The 21,704-nt window shown below is 38.2% G+C and overlaps 1 protein-coding gene across 4 annotated transcripts in view; it reads right to left on the bottom strand.

The window, feature by feature from the left end:
- Nucleotides 1-407: 407 nt before the first annotated feature.
- ATP8B4 (ATPase phospholipid transporting 8B4 (putative)) overlaps nt 408-21,704 on the bottom strand; it is a 278,437-nt gene continuing 257,140 nt past the window's right edge. For 3 of the 4 annotated variants that reach the window (XM_044230132.1, XM_044230130.1, XM_044230131.1), the window contains exons 24-29: nt 19,500-19,583; nt 16,628-16,873; nt 8,210-8,348; nt 4,987-5,117; nt 3,061-3,338; nt 408-467 (exon numbers count right to left, since the gene is read on the bottom strand). In XM_044230132.1, coding sequence (XP_044086067.1) covers nt 458-467; nt 3,061-3,338; nt 4,987-5,117; nt 8,210-8,348; nt 16,628-16,873; nt 19,500-19,583 — 888 coding nt within the window. In that variant the 3' untranslated portion in view covers nt 408-457. Of the gene's footprint in view, nt 468-1,071; nt 3,339-4,986; nt 5,118-8,209; nt 8,349-16,627; nt 16,874-19,499; nt 19,584-21,704 lie in introns of those variants that run through there. The other variant, XM_044230133.1, reaches the window with a different exon arrangement.

The raw sequence follows: 21,704 nt of genomic DNA, 5'->3' as shown, positions 1-21,704 counted from the left end.
ATAAATAAAATCTAAAAAAAAAAAAAAAAAAAGATGAAAAACAATATAGGTAAGAACAGCTCATATAGTGGGTGACCACACTGCCCCCTTCATCCATCAATGGATTGGGACACTAAGGCCTGGACAAGTCAGGTGGAGTCAGGGGGAAGCCCCACTTCACACAAATCAGTGGTGTTACTGTGAGGAAAAGTCAGAGTTCTTGGCCCCCTTTCAGATAAAATTTTCTTGGTCTCACACCAACTATAAAGGAGGTTTTAGTATTCACTTCTCAATCTCAAATACAATCTAATTTTATTCTCTAAGGAATTAAATTTGTTTTTCAGGAAGTCATATCACCTTAAGAGGGAAATAACAAGAGACCCTGTTCTCCCTTCCTTCTTCCTTCCCTTCACTCCTTTCTTCTCTCTTGCTTTATGGCTCTTGTTTTCTTCAACCCTCTCTCTTCTTTCCTTCATAGTTATGTATACCTGTAAGCAGAGGACAGACACAATGATAGCAGATTTAAGTCAAGGAAGTATGATTTTCAATGGCCTATGAGAGCTCAAAACTTGGGACTGAGACTTTAAAACACAAGGTTATCAACTTCAGTCCTGAATCTAGAAAGTTTTTTTTTTTTCCAGATAATCTGATAACATCTATGTAAACTTAAATTTTTATTATTCCCCAGTATATCACCATCATCTCCCACTCATTAGGCTCTTTATCTTCAGGTTCTAAGTAATCCCTGGCACTTGGAATTGAATGATCTCGTAATGGGTGTGGCAGTTTATTTGGACCTCATGGGGCCAAAGTAAACTGATTATGTGTTTTTCTCACAATCATCCACATTATCTGTTTTTAAACAGCCTTCTTTAATTTGAACTGAAATTGCAAACTTAGACCATTCCTAATCTTTCCCATTCCTAACTCAGAGGTCCAATCAGTTCATTTGATTCTTGACCCTGATCCTAAGAATGATACGCGTTTTCCTCAGGCATGTAAAGGAGAGGGGAAAAAAAAAATCAGTTGACAATGTGACAAAAAATCTCCCCCATGAGTTCCCAATAAAGAACACACACAACATCAAACACCAATAGTGCAAAACATTTATGAATTTGTTCAAATCTTTCAAAAATGTTACAAAAAGCAAGCAAAGAGTGAAACTAATGACAAGCTTGACACTAGTCAAGAAAACTAGTATCTGGGTAAGTCCATCAGGCATGTGGGGAAAGGGAACCTCTGAGTATTTACTATGATTAGAACACTGTATTAGGGTCTTTTACGTATATCTTATTTGATCCCATTCAGGAAAAAATTATCCTGGACTAAGAAAGTATGACCCAAAAAACCCTAACAAAACAAAACAAGAACAACAAAAAGAAAAAACAGATTGTGTCATCATGCTAGCCTGTTATCCATCAAACTCACCCAAGGGCCATCTGACTCTCTTGGGAAAGAGAACTTGAGTAATAATTCAATAGAGACCAGATTAGGGACCTTGTGAAGTTAGAGGTTGACTTACCGAAAATTGATAAAGCATGATGACATTTTATTTGTATTTTCAGATAGGGAAATTTACCTCCAGGGTGATAGTTTTATTTCTCTGCAGGATGCTAACCAGTTTTAATATCTTACTTTGCAATCTCATTTTATCAAGGTCTTTCCTACTGATTAAATTCCCATTCTTCACATTCTCTTCAAATTGCTGTTATTCTGATGATGAGTTAAGTGGAACTCCATTCATAGGAGAATTACATTTTCAATGATTTAAGAATTTGTGCTTTGAGAATTACATTTTCAATGATTTAAGAATTTATGTTTTGATAATCCTCAAAACAACCACATGAGGTAGGTAGTATATCCTCATTTACAGAGGAAGAAAGGAGTCTCCAAGGAGGCACATTACCTGCCCAAGGTTATAGACGTAAGAAGTAATAGAGCTAGAGTCTGAACACAAATCTGCCTGAATTCTTTTACAGGAGCTAAACTGGTGATTCACATGTGAACTGAAAATCTGCAGTGGAGCATCTCCAGAAACTAACCTTATCTACATGTGTTTATGTTTGAATTATAAACATGACAGCTAAGTATCAAAAGCAACTAACTAGGAAAGACCTAAGTCTGAGTATTTAAATAGTAATTGAAAATGTTGTTTATTAATTTGTTAGGTTTCAAATCTAAGCTTTTTAAAATTGGAAATATTGAAAATATTTACCCATAAAATATTTGGAATATTATCATTAAAATGTGAAATTCCAATGCTATGCTGGTTTCATTAACAGTTCTGCATGATGCAGAGTAAGTTACTACTGAGGTTGTCATAAAAACCATTGAAAAGTGTTTGGAATACTTAATAGAGAGCCTCTCTTGGACATTTCTGAACATGTCCCTGAGAGCTTTGTGAATACATTTCACTAAATTCCCAGCTTATCCCACTGTTAAGATGCTCCAATCTACTTTGTCTATAGACCACTGAAAAAAATGAGCAACACCAACATGTTTTTCTATTCTTCAGACCATGAAGGTGAAGTGTTGTCCTGGGTAAACACACAGGTACGTAGATACCAAGACTAGAGAGTCACAAGCTGCTCTTAGTCTGAAAGCACCATACTATATGTTGTACATCTTAAAAATGTATCTTGGGAAAGGCTGATCTTACATTTGTTTAATCCATCAAGAGGCATGCTGTTCACAGCTGGGATGTATACCTTCTAAATACCTTCTAATAAATGTATATACCCTTTTTATCCACTTGAAGAGCCATTCAATATAAGTGCAGATTTACAAGTTTTTCTCCATAAATAAAATCCTAAAGTTTAGATCAGTTGGTACCTAGGCTGATGAAAATTTCTGTGTTGTGAGGTCTTTACACAGCAAATCATGACTTAGTGACCATCTGGCCTGGTTTCCCATAAAGTGTACCCCTATTTCATGGGTACTGACAGCTGTCTGCCACAGAGTTAAATAAAGTGAGGCAATCTGTCCCACCCAAGCCCCCAACCCCAAACTCTGGAGCCAGCTGAATTTCAGCTTCAGCTGAAGTGAAAAGTCACTATGTGGTTCAAATCCATCTTGACTCACAGTTTCACTGTTTTATCCTGGCTAAAGCAGCTCACTGTGTCTGTGGTTTTCTTACAGAAATTTTCAATCCAGCTAGTGCTATTATAGAGTGTCTTTTCCAACCCTGATGTCAGGGGTGGATTTTTAGCTCGCATATTTTTTCCAGATGTGATAAGCTCTCCGTAGCCCTCTTGGTGAGCAAAAGCATATCCAGATCTTCTTGAGCTTGACCTGCGAGTCTGAGGCCTTCGGCTACGTAAGGGCCTTGCCTTCTTTTGAGCCTTTTGCCTCTGACGGATCTGGAGAGAAAGGAGACACAGAGTGAGATGATACATCTAAATGACACATTATAGGCCCTGGGCTACTTTTTGAAGAGAAAGCTCTTTCAGTAGAAACATCAACAATAACAAAATACTCACCTTCATTGTAAAAAGAAAGCATTTCACAGAAAAAAGAATTTCCACCCAAAAGATTACACTGAGCCTGATCAGTTTTTATACTACCAGGAGACTATTAAATAAGAAAGAAGTGTTAAGACAAATTTCATTACTGTGTTCTTCTTATGCGTCCATCTTAAATTAATAGGAACGTATTTTTGTACAGAAGGCTTTTCTAATATGCAGCATCCAAACACAGTCAGTATAACAATCTATAGTCCCATTCTCCCAAAATAGGCCTTTTCCCTCTCAAGGGAAATTCTCAAGATCCAATTAGACTAAGAGAAGATTTAGATAATGAGAGACATGAATTCTCAACTCTTGTGATAGGTCAGTATATCATGATATTTTCAGAGTTTTGATATCTTTTGGATTTTTTTTTTGTAGCCCTTTGAAGAACTTAACATCATGTGAGTGGGTTTCCAATATTTATTTCATTTCCCTGTAAAGAATGAAGAGAAAAATATCCAAGGTTTGGTGCAAGCTGCCTTGTTCTCTGATTTGGCTGATCTCTTAGAATCTGACTTTCATGTCTGGAGAAAGCCAGTAAAAGCAGAAGATCATGATCTGGAAGAAATGAGCATCATCTTCCTTCCTTCAGCTCATCCATCATTTTCTGGGTTTACGTCAGAATGAGCTCACGGAGCCAAAAGGAAAGGACAGACCTAACAGGGGAATCTATGAATCATTTCAGAAGGAATCTTCACATGCTCTGGCCTCAGAATGTGGGGGGATATCCTGGTAAGGGAAGTTCTGCTTCAGTCCCTCTCAATATCATTGGCCTGGTCACTCACCCCACCAGTGTTTGCCCCTTCTTATGATGCAACCACAAATGTGCGCCTCCCCTTTTTTCTCCTTTTCTCTATCTGGGTCCTGACCTAACTCGACATTATCTGGCTTCTACTACTCCTCTCATGGAATATGTATTATTAATCCCTTGGCTTAAGAATTTCTACAATCTGTTCTGTTTTCCTTTCAACTTTGTATTTTTCAATCTAGTCGTGTTGCTGTTCCCTTTCTGAATCTGTTCAGAAGGTAGCATCTCCTTATGTTTCTAAATCTGCTACCACACTTCTATAAAAACTGAGTCCCTTCACCTCATACCTTATCTCTCTTTTACTCTATCCTTTACTTGCCCCCATCTCAATAACTTTCCTTATATTTTGCCTTTACCTTAGAATAGCTGTCCAAAATGCTACCAGCTTTTTTAAGAGTCAAGTTTGAGAAGTGTTCAACTTAATTTGTAATTCATGACTCCCCACCCACATTTAGTCTAGACATTTACCTTCATTAACATTCATAAAGCTACTATATTCATATATATATATATATATATATATATATGAAATGGACGGTTCCATCTACTGGTAAGTGATGCTGTATACACCTGTGGGTGTTCCCACTGGGAAGTTCATTAATCCTTTCCTGAGCTTCCAAATCAAGCAGAGAAGGATATGATTCCAAGACCCAAGAATCAGCCCCTCAAGTACTTATGAGCACTGCAACATACCTGGTCACTCAGGGTTGGGCATAAATTCATCTTCAAAAATCTGACTATCACCACAGGCACAACTGAAGCCACTGTTGTTAAGAGAATAACAAGCCAGATGCACTTCTGGGTCAAAGAATGTCGTACATTTCCTATTATTAAGAAAAAAATAGACATAATTATACAAAACATATTGAGTTCCTGAATAGATCGGTTCTTTGTCTATTCCCATAAGGTCTTTTTTGAAATGGCGAGGTTTGGGCTACCTAGGGAAAACCACTAGGTGTCTTCCCCAGTATGTAGTATGTTCAGAGGTGATGAGAAGGCAAGAGTGGTATGATCACCACCCTTGGGAACTGCTTCAGGGCACAATCACTTGGAGATAGCCGATCAGAGCCAAGTGTTCTCCAATCCAGACTCAGTCCAGCTTCACTCATGAGGGAGATTCTCTCCGGGAGACTCAAGGTTCCTCAACTACAAAGCAGCCCTTATTTTTGAAAAGTACATTTGCTCTTAGAGATTCTTGAATAAAACTGCCATATCAAAACTACACAATAGGGGCGCCTGGGTGGCTCAGTGGGTTAAAGCTTCTGCCTTCAGCTCAGGTCATGATCCCAGGGTTCCTGGTTCGAGCCCCGCATCGGGCCCTCTGCTCAGCAGGGAGCCTGCTTCCTCCTCTCTCTGCCTGCCTCTCTGCCTACTTGTAATCTCTGTCAAATAAATAAATATTTTTTAAAAAACTACACAATATATGTGTTGGGTGCAGGCACAATCTTAATACCTCTGGTGACGGGAGAGCTTTACCTAAAATGGGCCAAACTTAATAATTCAGGTGGTAGCCTCAGAAAACCTGCCTCAGAAAACCTGCTGATCTCTCTGACACTCACTTGGTTCTGAGGAACTCAAGATTCCACGGAGCTCAGAGATGCTCTTGGGTTTGTGAAAAGAGCATTGCTCTCACTGGCAGACTGCGAATGCAGCCATCCAACATGCTAGTGCAATACTGTAGTGAAACTCCTTCCCAAGTCTGAAGCCAGTTTTCTTACTTTATACTCACACCTCATATACTGAGATGTTTGTTTACACGAAACAATGATGGTCAGTTAAGCAGACAGTCAAATTCTACCGGAACATGCCAACCCTGTTTATATGCTCAAAATAAACTTTTGTCCCTGTTGGTTTTCTAGGGATTTGCCACAATACCTTCAATTATCTAGGTCCCCTCTCCCAAAGCTAAAGTGTCAACACCATTTGAATGTGTTTTGGGTATGAAGGCTTGGCTACTGATTGGTATGTCTGCATTTTCTGGCTTTGGAGGATAGAATTTGCCCACCAAGAGCAGCAGATTACAGTTGCCTGGGCAGAAACAAACTTGACTCAATAAATTAAATGTCTCTTTGAGCTCCTTGAAGCTTAGTACCCCCAGGCATGGCTGGGAAAACAAGCTTCACTTTAAAACCACACTCCTGCTTGCTGCTGGCTACTAAGGAAAATTTTTTTTTCTTAAACCCCAATGTTGATCTAACTTTTGAGAATTCTCATTGGAGTTCAGTAATTAATTCCTGGAATGGCATGTGCTTAGCTGGAGAGAGTGGTCCCCACACAAACTACTTTCTCCAGTTGAGGCATTCCAGGCTTATTATGCCTGTTAAAATGATCTCTTAGGAATAGAAGTCTTCTCACCAATGCACTGAACTTTCAGATTTGGAAACCAAAAGAAAAAAAAAAGGAAGAAAATAAAAAGAAAAAAGGAAGGAAAAAAACCCCTAGAAATAGTTAATGGTCATTCTTTTGTAGTATGCTTATTCTTACTCATAACCATCATGTTTCTACATGGCTGCAATCTTTTGGCAAATAAAGTATTAACGTTACATATTAAGTAAGAATGGAGCAATTTAAAGATTTCCATGTACATTCAAAGCAAGGCAAAAGATGAAGAACAACATTATCAAGTGTATGTGTACATTTAATTGGAATTACAATTTTGGGTGTCTTTGCATCAGTGGAAATGTATAACCTTGTAGTTGCTCTTATTTTGCCTTCTACATAAATCAGTTGTCTAAGAAATATTTTGCTGGATTTCTTAGACTAAATTCCTTAACTAGTGGATGCAAATTTCAGTCTCACCTGATAAAGATCAAGAAGGTTGATAATGTGCATCTCTCTTTTCCAGTTTGCTGGGACGAACTGAGAAATACCACTGTTACCAACTTCTCTCACACACATTAGAGATTTCAAAACTTCTGAGAAAGTATATTAATAGCCTCATTGTGTAGTAAAGCTCAGTGGCCCTCTGGGAATTATTCTGAAATGTGGAATACAATGATGGTATCCTCCACAGATAGACCAGATGTACATTCTTTGTTGTATTATAGAATCTCGGGGTTTTAAGTTATTTTTGGAGTTCCTGTGCTCCCCATCTGCTGTTCAAATCAGTCTGCAGTGTTACCAACCAGTATAATCAAGACACAGTTGCATGAATCAACATCATCATCATCATCACCATCATTATGGTTACCATTTACTGAAAAATTACGATGTACCAGGCTACATGCTAAGCATTTTATATGCATTGTCTCATGTAACCCTCACATTTCCTCTGAAAATAGAAACTATTTTCTATTAATATCTCCAGCTTAGAATTTAGACATCAAGACATGAAAAGAAAAAGAAATCTGCCCAAGGTCACCTAGCATTTAAGTGGCAGAGCTGACACCTGAGCCCTGTCTAACTACAAAGGCTCCTCTTTGTGCCCCTTATGGACTAATGTCCAGCAATTCTTAGAGTGCTCAAAATTATACGTAATTTCTTTCCTATCTAAATGCAAGTAAGTTCTACAGGTGAACTTTGGCAGTGATAGTGGTGATAATGTGGGATCAAAGGAAGAACCCAAGACTTCTTTCTCTTCCTTCTGTTATACATGAACTCTTTTTTACAGGCCTTCAGGTAGCCCTGATCTATGTGCTATGTCTCTTGTTTGCAAAGGGACGATCTATTACATCTGGGCTGTTAGGAACCTATAAGCAGCTATCACAGTGATTCTTCTACATCTGGCAGGGACAGCAGAAACTCATCTTTTGGAGCTCTTCTCAAGCCTGAAAGACTTCAGATGCCTGGCTCCGTCCATTCCTAGAGAAAAGATTATTTTTCATCCCTAGTCCCACCCAACACAGAAAATATATTACACAGAAAAATAAATAACAGCATGATACCAGGCCCCCATAGGTAATAGGACGCAACTTACCAACAAATGGAAACTGGTTTGGGAAGATGCCAAAGATGCCATTACTGTGCATCGTAAATAAAATGGAGAAATAAGTGGCAATGCTGCCCCAGATGAAGACGTGATTAATGACAGTCCAGTAACTGGTATCCAAGGCTATCTGTAAACAAAGTCAAATGCAAAGGGGGAGGTCTTTGAGGATTAGAAGAGAACCATTTTACAGAGTGATGCGTTCCGGGAACTGCTCTGTGAAGAGATGCTTGCACATATCTACCAGCCAACCACAGGTACTCCTACTTCCTGCACCGCACTGGGAACTGACCTGACATTTCTGGTAGACAACTGACTTTAGAAATCACATCTGCAAGCCATTATAGCTACCAAGGTCGAATCAGAATCAGGAGATAAAATGTTAACCTTTTACGTGAGAAATAAGAAAACAGAATGATTTCTACTTTCAAAGTTCCTTTCCTGGAAACCTATAAACTTCCAGGACTTTCCAAATTGCTCTTAAAGCATTTCTGTTGGGGAAAAAAAAAATCTTCAGTAGTGAACAAGTGCAACATTTAATAATCTGTATGTAAGTTTTCACATGACTATTTTACATGGGCATATTCTGTTTTACATCAATATTCTAACTCATTTTGCTAATGCTTATTCTTAAATTATTTAATAACAAAGAAAATCCTTAATCCTCTTTTGTCATAGAATTCAGAAGCAAGGATTCATGGTGACCTGGGAGCTCGTTCACAAGCTCTTCTCTCTTCCAATAACTTGTTGTGGCAACACACTAAAAAGGGCCTGCTACCAGGGAACCAAGGGTGCCACTGGCAAATATGAACCCTGAGTTTTCAGAGAAAAACAAGTAGGTTCTGGAAACATTATTTGCATCTCTGGGGCCCAAGTGGTCCAAGTGAAGGTTTGCACTTCTAGCAGAGTCTTCTTCAAGACCACAGATTTCTCACCTGCCTGAGGGGGGTCCAACTTACACAGTAAATAGACCTTTCCCTTCACAGGGAGACACACTTCCACTTCCCACTTGAATTTAAGTGTTTTTTAAAATCTTGTCCCATTAAAAAAATGTTGGGAGCCTTGGATATAAACTGCAGGGGTTATAAAAGGACAGCTTTTTTTTTTTTTCTCTCATGAGGCCTGAAAGCAGAGAGCCCTGCCATCTATCCTCAGCAAAGAGATGCTGGAGTTCCAGCTCATTTGGCTGCCAAGACATTAGGCCAAAATCTTCAACTGTACCTTCCACCACCTGTCAATTGATCATCAGCAAGAGATACCAACAGCCTGACCTGTATGGGCATGAGTACAAAAATCACAACCAATTAAACAGGATTCAGCTGGAAAAGAGAGAGAGAGAGAGAGAAGAAAAAGGAAGAAAAAAAAAAAGGTGGCTCCTATTGAGGCAGAACTAATGGAAAAGACAGACAAGCAATATAACCAAATGATAATAATAATAATGAGAACTCTTAAGGGGATGCAATTAGATCACAGAAAAATAAAATTCTGGAATAAAAAAGCATTATTTATGAATTTAAAAATTCAATAGAGAAACCAAATAAGAATAGTCACTGATGAGAACTGAATTAATATTCTGGAAAAAACAAATGGAAATAATATCTCACAACACAGAGCAAAAACCTTGAAGAAATGGAAAAGATATGAGACATGGATGGCAAATCCATAGATTGTAGATCCATGGGCCTAACATATAAATAATGGCATCTTAGAGCAAAAGAAAGAAAGAAGTAACAAAGAAATGACAGAAGAAAACTGCTCTGCTATCGTGAAGAAATAGCAAGATTTTCAGATGGAGAGGGCACTCTAAATCCTAGAAAAATTAAAGAAAGAAGTTACCTTCTAGTGATATTTGTGAAGCCCAAAGACAAAGAACACAGACCTCCAGAGAGAAAATATATTACTTAGAAAGGAAAGAGGATCAAGCTAAGTTCAAACCACTACAGCGAAACTGAGTATAAGCAGAACAACATTTACAAAACACCTAAAGCAAAAGTCTCTGACTCGAGAATCCCATGCCTACCCAATGTATCATTTAAATGGAAAGAAAAAAAAAAAGCTTTGAGCTCAAAAGTATACTCAAAAGTATAACATTTATACACCCTTTCTGAAGAAATTACTCAAGGAAACTGCTCCAAATAAAAATTTAATTAGGACTAAGACTTCAAAAGCGTGGAAGACGAAGAGCATAAAAGTGATGGTGAGCAATGATTCTTAAAATTTGTGGTTGGCTATAAATGAGTAATAATGTGAAGATGAGCTATAGTATTAACTTACCAAAAAATCTGCAATGGTCAAAACATATGTTAAAGGAACATTTAATAACACAGTGGAACTATAATTCTAGATGATTAACATACAAGAGGGGAATAGGAGCAGGGAGGAAGAAATAAGTAGATGCATCTCCAAAACTATTTAACTTGGAAATGGACAAGGGAAGGTGTGAACAAGATGCAATTTGGTGAAACATTTGGTGAAGGATATAGTTATTATTTAATTTTGGTATATCATTATGGAAATAGAGATTTAAGAGACTATGAACATGGGAGAAATCACTAGTAAAATGGGAATGTAAATAATAAGACTTGTAAATTATTTATGACAAATGAGATATTTAAAAATCATGATGCATCTGAGTATGAAAAGGAAAAAATGGAAATAATTTAAAGTAATCATAAAATAACATGAAAAGAGCAAGATAAAATATATGTTACTACAATAAAAATGAGTAGTTTAACTGCCTTATCAAAGGAGAAAACCCAAAAGAATGAGATAAGCAATGAAAATGAAAGGATGGGTCTAGATTACATCAGGTATATGCAGGCTAAGAAAAGCAACAGAAGTAAAACTAATATTAAAAAATAAAATTTAGTTAACATTTTATCATAAAAAAGATTAAAACTATAAATACTACAAATAACAATCCAGAACATCACATTGCAAATAACATAGCCTCAAATTAAATAAAATCTCCTTAAAGTACAAGAACTTGGTAAGAATCGTAAGCACAAGGAAAAAATTTAATACACTTCTCTCAGTATCTGACAAGCATGGTGGTTCTCTGAAAATCTGTGGCTAACCTGGCATCCAGTCCTCAGTGTGATCAGAGCCAAGCTGTTAAGAGGTAGTAATCATGTTTTCACTACAAAAATGCAACCATATGGCTGGGTGTTGTTCCCAGAGGTGCTATGCTTGGCTGTGGTTCTCCCTGGTTCATTTGTCCTCCTGAAGATTCTGGAGCTTCTGCAACTATAATTCTTTTTGGAAAGTAATATAGCAAGATTAATGAAACTTAAAATATACGTATTCTCAGACCTAGCAATAAAAAGAACAAAATACCATGCTTCATCCATCATCTCAGTAAAAGTGAGTTCTGACTCCAGAAATCTCATTTCTAGGAATTTATCTGTCAGTACATAAAATGTATATTCTAGTATATGCCTTGTAGCATTGTTTCGATAACAGCAACAACAAAAGAAACACCCTGGATGTCTATCAATAGAGGGCTGATGAATAAATTATTATACACCCATATTGTGAAATTCTGTGCAGCTCTTAAAAAGAGTAAGATAGCTCTGAATGTGTTGGTTTGGAAAGCTGTTCAGAGTATCTTGCTAAGTAAGAAAAGTATATTATAGAATAATATGCTAGCTATGCTGCCTTTTACTTGAATACATATGTGTGTGTACCAAAGCAAAGAAAAAATATGGAAAGAGTTAAGCTATAGTAATCATAATAGTAGGTAACCAGGGGAACATGGGGAAGAAAAGGAAGGTGGTTCATTTTATTTTAAACACTTCTATAGTGTTTGAAATGTTAAAAGGAGCATTATATGATTCAAATAACAACAACAACAAAAAAAAACCCTGATATTTTTTTAAAAATAGAGACTGCTAAAGTTTGGCCTATGGCATCAGCAGAACACATAAGATTTATAACTGTAATTATAGACCATGGAAATTTTATGGGGGTTGCTACCCCAATGACAAGTCAAGCTTAGACAGCGAGGAAAGGATATTAATGCTGCTGTCAAAGTGAGCTTATTCACAAACTCCTGAAACTTATTATTCTATATATTAAAGACAGAAGTTTCTGCTTGAAGCCAGAATTGTGGGCTTTTCATGGCTATAAACATTTATGACCTCAGGTCTGAGAATTCTATGGTAAAGCAGACATTTTCAGGGCTTCTGAAAAATATAAGTGGAAGACTAAAATGACACTAACAGGGAATCTACATTCCTCAAGTTGAAGTTTTCACATTGAAAGAAGACCTGTGTGCAGGTGTCCCCTTGTGGAAGACAGAGGTGGACCATGAGTTCCCTGTAGCATCCCACTTCTCCCTATAAAGGAAGGAGGTTCACATGGACTTGGAGTTGGGGACCTGAGATCAGATCTGTGTTCAAACGCTGGCCTGCCACTGTCAGTGTGATTTGAACTCTAACGAGTCTATTTTCTTATCTATAGTAATAGCATTTATGTTTCAGAGGACTGGGAAGAGGATTAAGTGAAATAATGGGATTATCTGAGAAATAATTCATTTGTATAGTAAATGTGCAATTAATGGGCGCTGTTGTTACTCTGAAAATCAGAAGCCCTGACAGAGGCAAGTGGGCCAAGTTTGCTTTCAGTAACTCTGAGCTCTCTTCTTTATTCTCCCAAAGATTCTCTTTTCCCCAAACCCCAGTGCTTCTAGCTTTAGGACTGCTTGCTTTTATTTCTTTTCTTTCTTCTTTTCTCTCTTTCTCTTCCTTCCTTCCTCCATCCCCCTTCCTCCTCCTTCTTCTATACAGACAAGAAAGTACCTGATATCTTCCTTTATGTTCAGTCTAATCTTTGTTCTCATACGTCCTAAAATTTGCATTTTAACCAGTCTTACTGTAGAGTAAAAGACTTTGCCCCAGACCATGTTGGAGTCAGAGAGGTCTGGGTTCCAACCAGGGATCAGGGAGGGACTCACTTTGTGACCTCAGACAAGTCACTTAACCTCTTTGAGCTTCATCTGTAAAAGGGGACAATAATACCTACTGAATAGTGACACTGAGAGGATTAAGTATAATTCACAGTATCATTCATAGTAGTGATGATGACACAGGTTTCTGAAGGCTCCCATCAAGGACAGACCTGCTTTGGTAAGGGATAAGATGGGTATGCAATTAAGACAGGAGGGATAGTTGTGTACCTCAACCAAATTCTTCTTACTTCCTTTGTTCAACTTTCATCTCTCTCTTCATATCTTTCTGCCCTTGCATCCATTCAACAAAAATGGATAGGTGTCTGACACTGCAGTTTAAGTTGGAGCACAGCAGTAAACAAAGCATGCCACAACTTGGAAACTGGTGTCCATTCTCACTCATACCTACTCTGCTTCCAGACCTCCATCTCCAGCCTGGATCTCTCCTACATTGCCCTCCTGCCAAAAATGTCCTCCATCTCCCAGCTGATTCAGGACCCTCCAGCACTCAGAATTAATGGCGGAGGGTATGGGTGAGGGGAGGGAGAAATCAGGTGGAGTAGAAATCTCTGGGACAGGAGTATGTGGATAAGATCTAGAGGACCTCAGTTTGTACATGGCGAAGAGGGGACAGCCACCCAATGGTGAGACCCAGCATCTCATCTTTAGGAGTACAATTCCGTGTGTGCATCACTGCTTCCCAAGTGTGCCTACCTAACCCGTAGCCCCTAATAATTGTGTTGTGGGAAATACTTGCTTCACGTTTTTCATGGAACACTCACAAATGCCTTTATTAAAAATCACCGACTCAGAAGATAAGACTACTGGGTCCTCGTCCTAAACTTGCAATGCAGTCACTCTGTGATCTAGGGCAAATCTTGGGCCCCCGTCTGATATATGAACTTTAAATTATACTGCTATGGTTTTAACATATGACAGCCGATTCTTTGAAATTCTGCTAAGAAATGGAGCTTAATTCTCCCCTTGAATGGAGTGGGCTAGATTTAGTGACTCACTTCTAATGAATAGAGTACAAAAGGGAAATGTGGTTTATAATGGAGAAACCTGAAAATCATCATCTTAACAAGTAACCAAGGTCACTGTCACTAGTAATAAGTCATGCTGATATCACATGATCCCTGACAGGATGTGACAAGAAGGTATATCACCTTTTTGTGACTCTTCCCCCCAAATCCCCAATCTCAATTTATTCCTAAGAAAACATCGGACAAATCCAGAAAAATTCTATAGAATACCTGACCACTGTTATTCAAAAGTGTCAAGGCCATGAAAGACAAGGAAAGACTATAGAAAGTCAACTGCAGGAGACTAAGGAGGCATTACAACTAAATGCAATGTAGGACCCTGGAACTGACTGATGGTCAGTAATGGAAAAAGTGAGGAAATGTGAATTAAGTCTGTAGTTCAGTTAATATTATTGTACCAATGTTATGTCTCCTTTTGTGAATAAACAATGTTTTTAAATTAGATTGTTTCTGTGGTCTCTCAATTTGTGAAAAAGGAGAAACGGAACTATGACATCCAACAGCAACCGTGTACTTTATGAGGAAAGAGCTTCTAAATCTAAAATCAGTGTAAAAACACAGGACTGGCCTTGCTATGACAGCATATAAGAAAATAAATTATGGACAAAGAAAAAGAGAAAAAGATACATAGGAATATCAACAAGGTTTTTTTAATTAAAAAGATAATGTTAACCAAAAATTGTAGAATTAATTATGAAAAACAGTTTCTCTAAGGATGAATGTCCCTCATATCCTTTCCAGCTAATTTTTTTATCCTTACTTATATAGCAGATGATGTTAATGACAGTTTGAAAAATATTTCCCATTTGTTTCTTACTTCAGATATTGGTTTTTTATCTCAGTTACTGCCTTCCAAATGATTTCTTGGAGTACCAAGTAAGAAGCCTATCCTGGTGAATAAGCTGTCACCACTAAAGAGATGTCCCACAGCAGTCCTCCCCATCAGGAGGAGAATCCAGAGAACAGGAAATGTGCCTTCATGGCGAGGAGTAGATCACTTAATTCTCTAGGCTAGAAATATAACAGTATACACAGTCTGCTCAGGGATCAAAAGGCAAAAAACAAAACACGTTGGAGTGTCTAGTATAACAGTAAGAACTATAAGAAACAATGGAACAATAGCTTCTTGTGAGATGATAGTCACCCTGTCCAGTAATAGACTATCAGAATAAATGTCTTAGCTATACAAGATGCTTTCAAGTTACTCCATTATTTCCCTCTCTGCCAGAGAATGAACATAAGGGAACTAGACATGGAGGGTTTGCAAAGCAACAGCATGCTTTATTTAGTTATAAGAGAGAAAAACAGAACTTTCTGAGCGGAGAAATCTGGTTCTGTTTTTGGATGCTACCTGTCTGATTCTGAATTATGAAATTCCAAGTTGTCAAGTGTTAGATAGCTTTGGTATAGGTTTAATAACACTCACTTAGATGGACCAAGGAATAGCAGAAATGTCCTTTAAAAGCAATATGTTTACATTGGTGGCATTTAATGCAATGTTTAGTTTTGAGACATGAAGAGAAAGTCTGGGGCTTAATGAGATTCTTTTTTGGAAATGACCAGCTAATACTTGTAAAAAAAAAACAAAAAACAAAAAACAAAACAAAACAAAAAAAAAACAGCTTGTTTAAAGGATAGAAAAGGGACTGACCAAAGGCAATTTAAACTCTAAAAATGAAGTCCTTGACTGATATTTGCTCCTTCAAAAAAAAGAAAGAAAACAAAGCAAAAGAAAACAAAAGAAAAAAACAGGTCACATTGTCTACTGTATCCACCCAGAGGTACAGATTTTTTAATGATTAAGAAAGCTTTTGTGAACTCTAACTCCATATCGAATGGTTTTGCCTACCATTTTCATTAAGAAGGAAATAGAAACACTCAAAAAGCCCAGTGAGGTCAATGGCTCATCAAAAACATCCCTAGCAGTAGAGCTTCTCTGAATGTAAGGTTCAGATAGGTCAAAATATAACACTGAACTTCTTGAATAATTTCACAAATATGTTTTACCAAATAAATTTTAAATCTCACTTTAATGCCTGGAAATTATTAAGTGATAGAAACTATGGGAAAGCTTCTCTCTGCCACTGTTGGAAACTTTTCTTTTCCAAACCCAAGAAAGAAGCAGTAGTGTAATCATTTCTCTTTATATACTACATTCTGCCCCAAGAAGTAATTAATTGTGAGGTTTCTACTAACAGAGAGGTTATGGACACTAAATGTTAATTTACCACATCAGGTCATTTACATTAAAGCTTTCTGTTTCCATCTCAAAATGTGTAGTTAGAAAACTCCAAGATTCCTTTAGGGTTATTATTATTTTTTGCCCCAACAAGTAGACAAAATCAGTCAACAAAAAAAGCGAATTTTAAAAGTTGTAAAGCCATCAGGTTAAGACATTTTCAGCAACAGGATTACCTGCACACTGACCACAATGACCAAAGATGTAGCCATGGTAACTGCAAAAGACTGGTAGTCGGCTATGTGCTGCCCATCCTCTCCAGCCACATTGTAAAAGGCTCCATAGGGGATGAAGAAAAGGGCCAGCGAGGTGTAGATGCCATGTGCCATGCAGATGAAAAATTGACGCTTGTTAAACAGTAGGTTCAGCTGTCCAGGTTCGTAGAGCTGGGGATAGTCCATGCTGTTCTGGTCACTCACATCCTATCAACAGAGTTACTTCAGTGGAGGAGGTTTGAGGAGAAGTTGGAAAGGCCCTGAGTTCCCCATCTCGGGAAAGAGCAAGTGCATTTCTAAGCATACCCTATAAACACGATTCATTAACTGTTTTCATTCCCATGATAACCCAGGAGATAATCAAATGATCCCAGTTTTATTGAAGAGGAACTTGAGTCTCCAAGTGATACTCAGGAGAGATCATATAGCTTTTACAACAGAACCAGAATTTGCACCCAGATCGTTGGCTTCAGAATGAATCTGCTTTCCTCTCCTCTTTTGCAGCTGCACTCATGTTCCCAGGATTCTAGTACATCCTACGCGCCCAATGGGGTCCAGGGATTAATTGCCAAGACAGGAGGGTAGTGGCCAGGAGATAGCAGCAGAGAGCTGCAGAGTTGGACTTGGCCAGTCTGAGTTCCTGGGAGAGGAGGGAGAGGAGGGGAAGGAGAACAGGGAAAGGGGAAAACTGCAAGTGGGATTCCAGGGGGAAGGAAGCTGAACCTAAAGAGCTGAGTGTTCTGCCCAGTGAGAATTCTGATACCAGCTGTTCAAGACTTAAAAACTGAAACGAGAAAAGTTTGGCCCCAAACAGGGTCCTGGGAGAAACTAAAACAGTGCTTCCCAAACTTAATGTGCACACAAACCACTTGGGGAGCAAATGATGATTCAAAGGTTGGGGTTAGGGTCTGAAACTCAGCATTTCCAACCAGATCCAAACTAATGCTTTGAGCATCAAAGCCAAATGCCCAAACCAAAAGGAGGCAAGGCCTGACCACTGAGGACATCAGAGGACCGGAAGTAGAGGGGAAGCAGCTAAACAAGGAGCAACACAGGCATCACCTCTGGGGACAGACCAAGTTCCACGTCCTGCTTGTGGAATGGCCATGGTCTTGTTGAATGGGGTCCCATGAAGAACATGACATACCCTGAGTTCAAACCGCAGTTCCACTGCTTAGCAGGTATATGGTTTTAAACTGGTTATGTAACCTGTTTGAACCTCAGTTTCCTTATCTCCAGACATGCAAACAACAGCTCCTCTCTCACAGGACCACATGGTTAAGTTCATGTATTCAGGAGAGTTCTTGCCACTCCATAAGTAATAAATAACAGATGCTTCTATAAATAATAATACATGAAATAATGATGATGATAGTAAATAATAATAGTGGTAACAGCAGAGCAATCTCAGAGTCATGTGGCCTGGTACTAGGCTGAATTCTGTCACGCACTGGCTGTCTGGCTTTACAGCAATGACTTGAGCCTTGGTTTCCTCTTTATAAAATGAGTGGATCCTAGACAGTCATGGAGGCCTTGCAGCATCACATTCCATGACCATGTGATCAGTTTAGGGGCCAAAGTTGACAAAGGGGAAAAGGACAGAGGCAGACACTCAACTAGATGGCAAAAAGGGGCCTTATTATATATATTTTTTCGAATTGCACAATAACCATCTTTTCCCAGAAACAGTCTTATTTTTATTACTCTATTCCACATTCTGGGAAGTTATGAAGCACCAAGAAAAGAAACACTTATAAACTTGGGTACTTGGAAATGAATATGCTTAATCCTTTACATCAACAGCTTTCAAGAGTTCATTACTTTTTTACAGAATTCCACAAAATATGTCGTTCACAAGCTGCCCTTTTTACATACAAGAAGTGAGACAACTAACTAACAAAGGCACAGAATGGGAGAGTGGAATGAGCTCATAACATGAAGATTTATATTTTGCAAAAGACAGCTAACTTTGGGCCAGAAAAATGAGGCCTAGCTAACAGGTCTAACAACAGCCTGGAGAAAATCTGGTCTCCTCAAATATACTTTCAAAAAAACATTTTAAAATAATACATTCTAATTGTGCCATGGAAACTCCTCTGGCTATCCTTCCACTTCCCCACAGGATGCCAGACATCTTCCCCCTTTCAGGAAGTACCTTCCAAGGCAATAACAATGCCAAGGATCCACCATTTTGGTAACTGATTGTCTCCCCTCTCTCTTCCCAAGAATTCTGAGCTAGAAAAAAGACTGTGTCCTTCTCTCCATCACTGTGGGGCTTCATATCTTCCTCTGCCATTGGCAGGGTATTCTACTGGCCTCTAGTTCCCATTCAGAGCTGTGCTGGCCAAGGATATTTCACCACAAATGTGGACCCTCTGCCTTCCAATGAGGAGTTCCATCATTTTCTATCTATCACTGCATGGTTCTCTGTATTCAGGGGCTAATGCATCATTTCCCAGTGTTTGAATGACAAGGCACTAGTTCTGAGTCATATTAATAAGTGTTATATAAAAAATACATAAATAGAAGTATAGTCATATAAGCCTGGGAAATGCTGGACTAAAATGAAATTAGTTTCATGTAGGATATCTCAGAGGCCTTAGGGAAATAATTTGGGGTGTGAATCTCAAAGAGGAGGGTAACCTAACTTTGATCAGAGAACCGTTTGGTGGGAGAAGGATCTGGAAGGGTTTTAGATCCATGCAATACCTGTTAAAACAACTGAACTTCTAGGACTCTTTCCATGATTTGTGCTTTCTCCTTAGAAGCTAAAAGCTACTAAAAAGCATCCAGAGGCAAAATAAGTTATAAAGACAGAAAAAAAAATACATACCTGGTCAAAAATGCCCATGGCTAAAACAGGCAATGATGTGTAGACAATGTTAAAAAGGGTAATAAACCACTGGTCATAAACAGTCTGAAAAGAAACAATATATCAGTGAGAAACACCATCCACAGAAGAATATTCCTTTTTTAGGTTTTTGGGTTAAATATCTCAATTTCCTGAGATGGGTGAGAGTTTGATATTAGAGACAAACACCAGTTCTCCCCCAAGGCTCTCTCTCTTATCAGCTTTGCTGTCTCATTGGAATACCAGATCCTCTAAACTTCAAATTTTTCATCTCTAAAATAAAACCATGCTCTCCAGTTGTAGTGGGATGAAAGGAGACTACATACGCAGAACACCCAACATGACACTAGACACATGGAAGGCCCAAAACCCCGTGGTGGGGTATTTCATTCTTCAGGTCTTCAATGGCTTATATAGTTAATCCAATGATCTGATCTAAGTGACAAACAAAGGATCCACTAAAATCTTCAGAGGGAGATGCAGAAATGAACCTGTCAGCCCAACCCTGTGTTCAAATGGAGAGTTTTTTTCTTGGGAATTGATTTAAAGGAAAATGGGCATGGAGCTAGTTGCTCAATACACTGGGTGTAAACAAGTTAGACAATTAAAATATCCCCTAACACTTATTTAGAGTACTTTCTTGCATGAGCCTCACTAAAAGCCAATGAGGCATATGAAACAGTTGTTATATCCCTATTTTGTTGGTAAGCATATAGAGATGTAGAAACAAAATGTAATAAATATTATAGAGCTTATCATATGCAAAGGCAAAAACTAAAACCTAGGTCTCTAGCTCCTAATCAACAGTCTGGTCTACCATTCTGTCATCCATTCATCCATTCATTCACTCAGTATTTGTCAAAAATCTGTGATGTGCCAGGTACTAGGTTTTAGGCAATGGTAATTTAACATGCTATAATCACATACAAACTCTTCATTAAATTTGCATTCTGTTGGTGGAAAAAAAAGGAATTAATAATAAATATTTGTATATTTATATTTATATGAGTAAGTAAGTAGATAATAAATACTAGGGAGGAAATGTGGATAGGAAATGTCAGAGGATTGTAATTTTAATAAGGTGACTGGAGAAAAAGCTCACCAAGAAGTGACATTTGGAAAAGATCTACAGGATATAAGGGAACAAATTATCAAATTATGCAGCTTTCTGGGACAGAAGCACTGCATACTGCAAGTAGACCCCATGAGAAAATCCTGAGGAAAGAAAGCATCTGTTCAGAGAACAGCAGGGCAGCCCAACTGGCTATGTCAAAGGAATAAGGAATTGGATCCTATGTAGGTAACCATGGCTTATTCCCTAAGTGAAATGAGAAGACTCTAGAGAATTTTAAGCAAAGGAGCAACCTGATTTATATTTTAGCAGAATCACCTGGATACTTGCACTGAGAACAGACTGAAGAGGGGCCATGATGGAAGCTGAGAAACCAATTAGGAGGCTAACACAGTAGCCAAATGGAAGAGAGGGGTGGCTGGGTCAAGTGACCAGCGGGCCGGTGTGCTGAATTCTGAATATATTCTGAAGGACATATTATTCTTAGAAAAGTTCTGAAAGCAATGAGGAATCTTAAATGCAAATGTTCCAAACAGAAGCTAAAGGTGGATTCCATATAGTTGTATAATTAAGGTAATCCATTAAATTATGTCCTGTGAGTGTAGGTTATATCAAAGAGAAAATATTTTGGTGTCTTTATTGCTAAATCTTGATTTGGATTACCCTGTTTTCACTTCATTGTTTATTCTTAAAACGGTTTTATATTTGTTCAAGGAAAAGGGAAATGAAGGCCAGTTTTCTAATGCCAAATCTCAACCTGGACTGTTCTGTTGGAAGTTTCACAGGTGGCTTTATTCAACACTGCATAGACCAGGCACTGTGAAATACACTGATTATTGTATTCTGAGTAAAGCTAGCCCAATGGCAAGAAGTAAGGAAGTAAGGACATTCCTGCTGTCAGTCATCTTGGGGGGAGTTCAATCTTCGGGCAGGGAAAAAAATGAGAACAGAAAAGGGAAAAGGAAGAATGGGGTAGATGAGAGAGGGAAATTGTTTCTATGTTGTGTGTCTCAGAATTGAGGTCTGGAATCCACATAAGAAAGATCTGCTCTCATGTTGCATCACCACTTCCTCATATCAGGGAGATCAAAAAAAAAAAAAAAAGAAAGAAAGAT

Source organism: Neovison vison, chromosome 13 (assembly GCF_020171115.1).
Source record: "Neovison vison isolate M4711 chromosome 13, ASM_NN_V1, whole genome shotgun sequence".
In the NCBI taxonomy this organism is placed as follows: domain Eukaryota; kingdom Metazoa; phylum Chordata; class Mammalia; order Carnivora; family Mustelidae; genus Neogale; species Neogale vison.
This window is presented reverse-complemented; position numbering and strand designations above follow the sequence as displayed.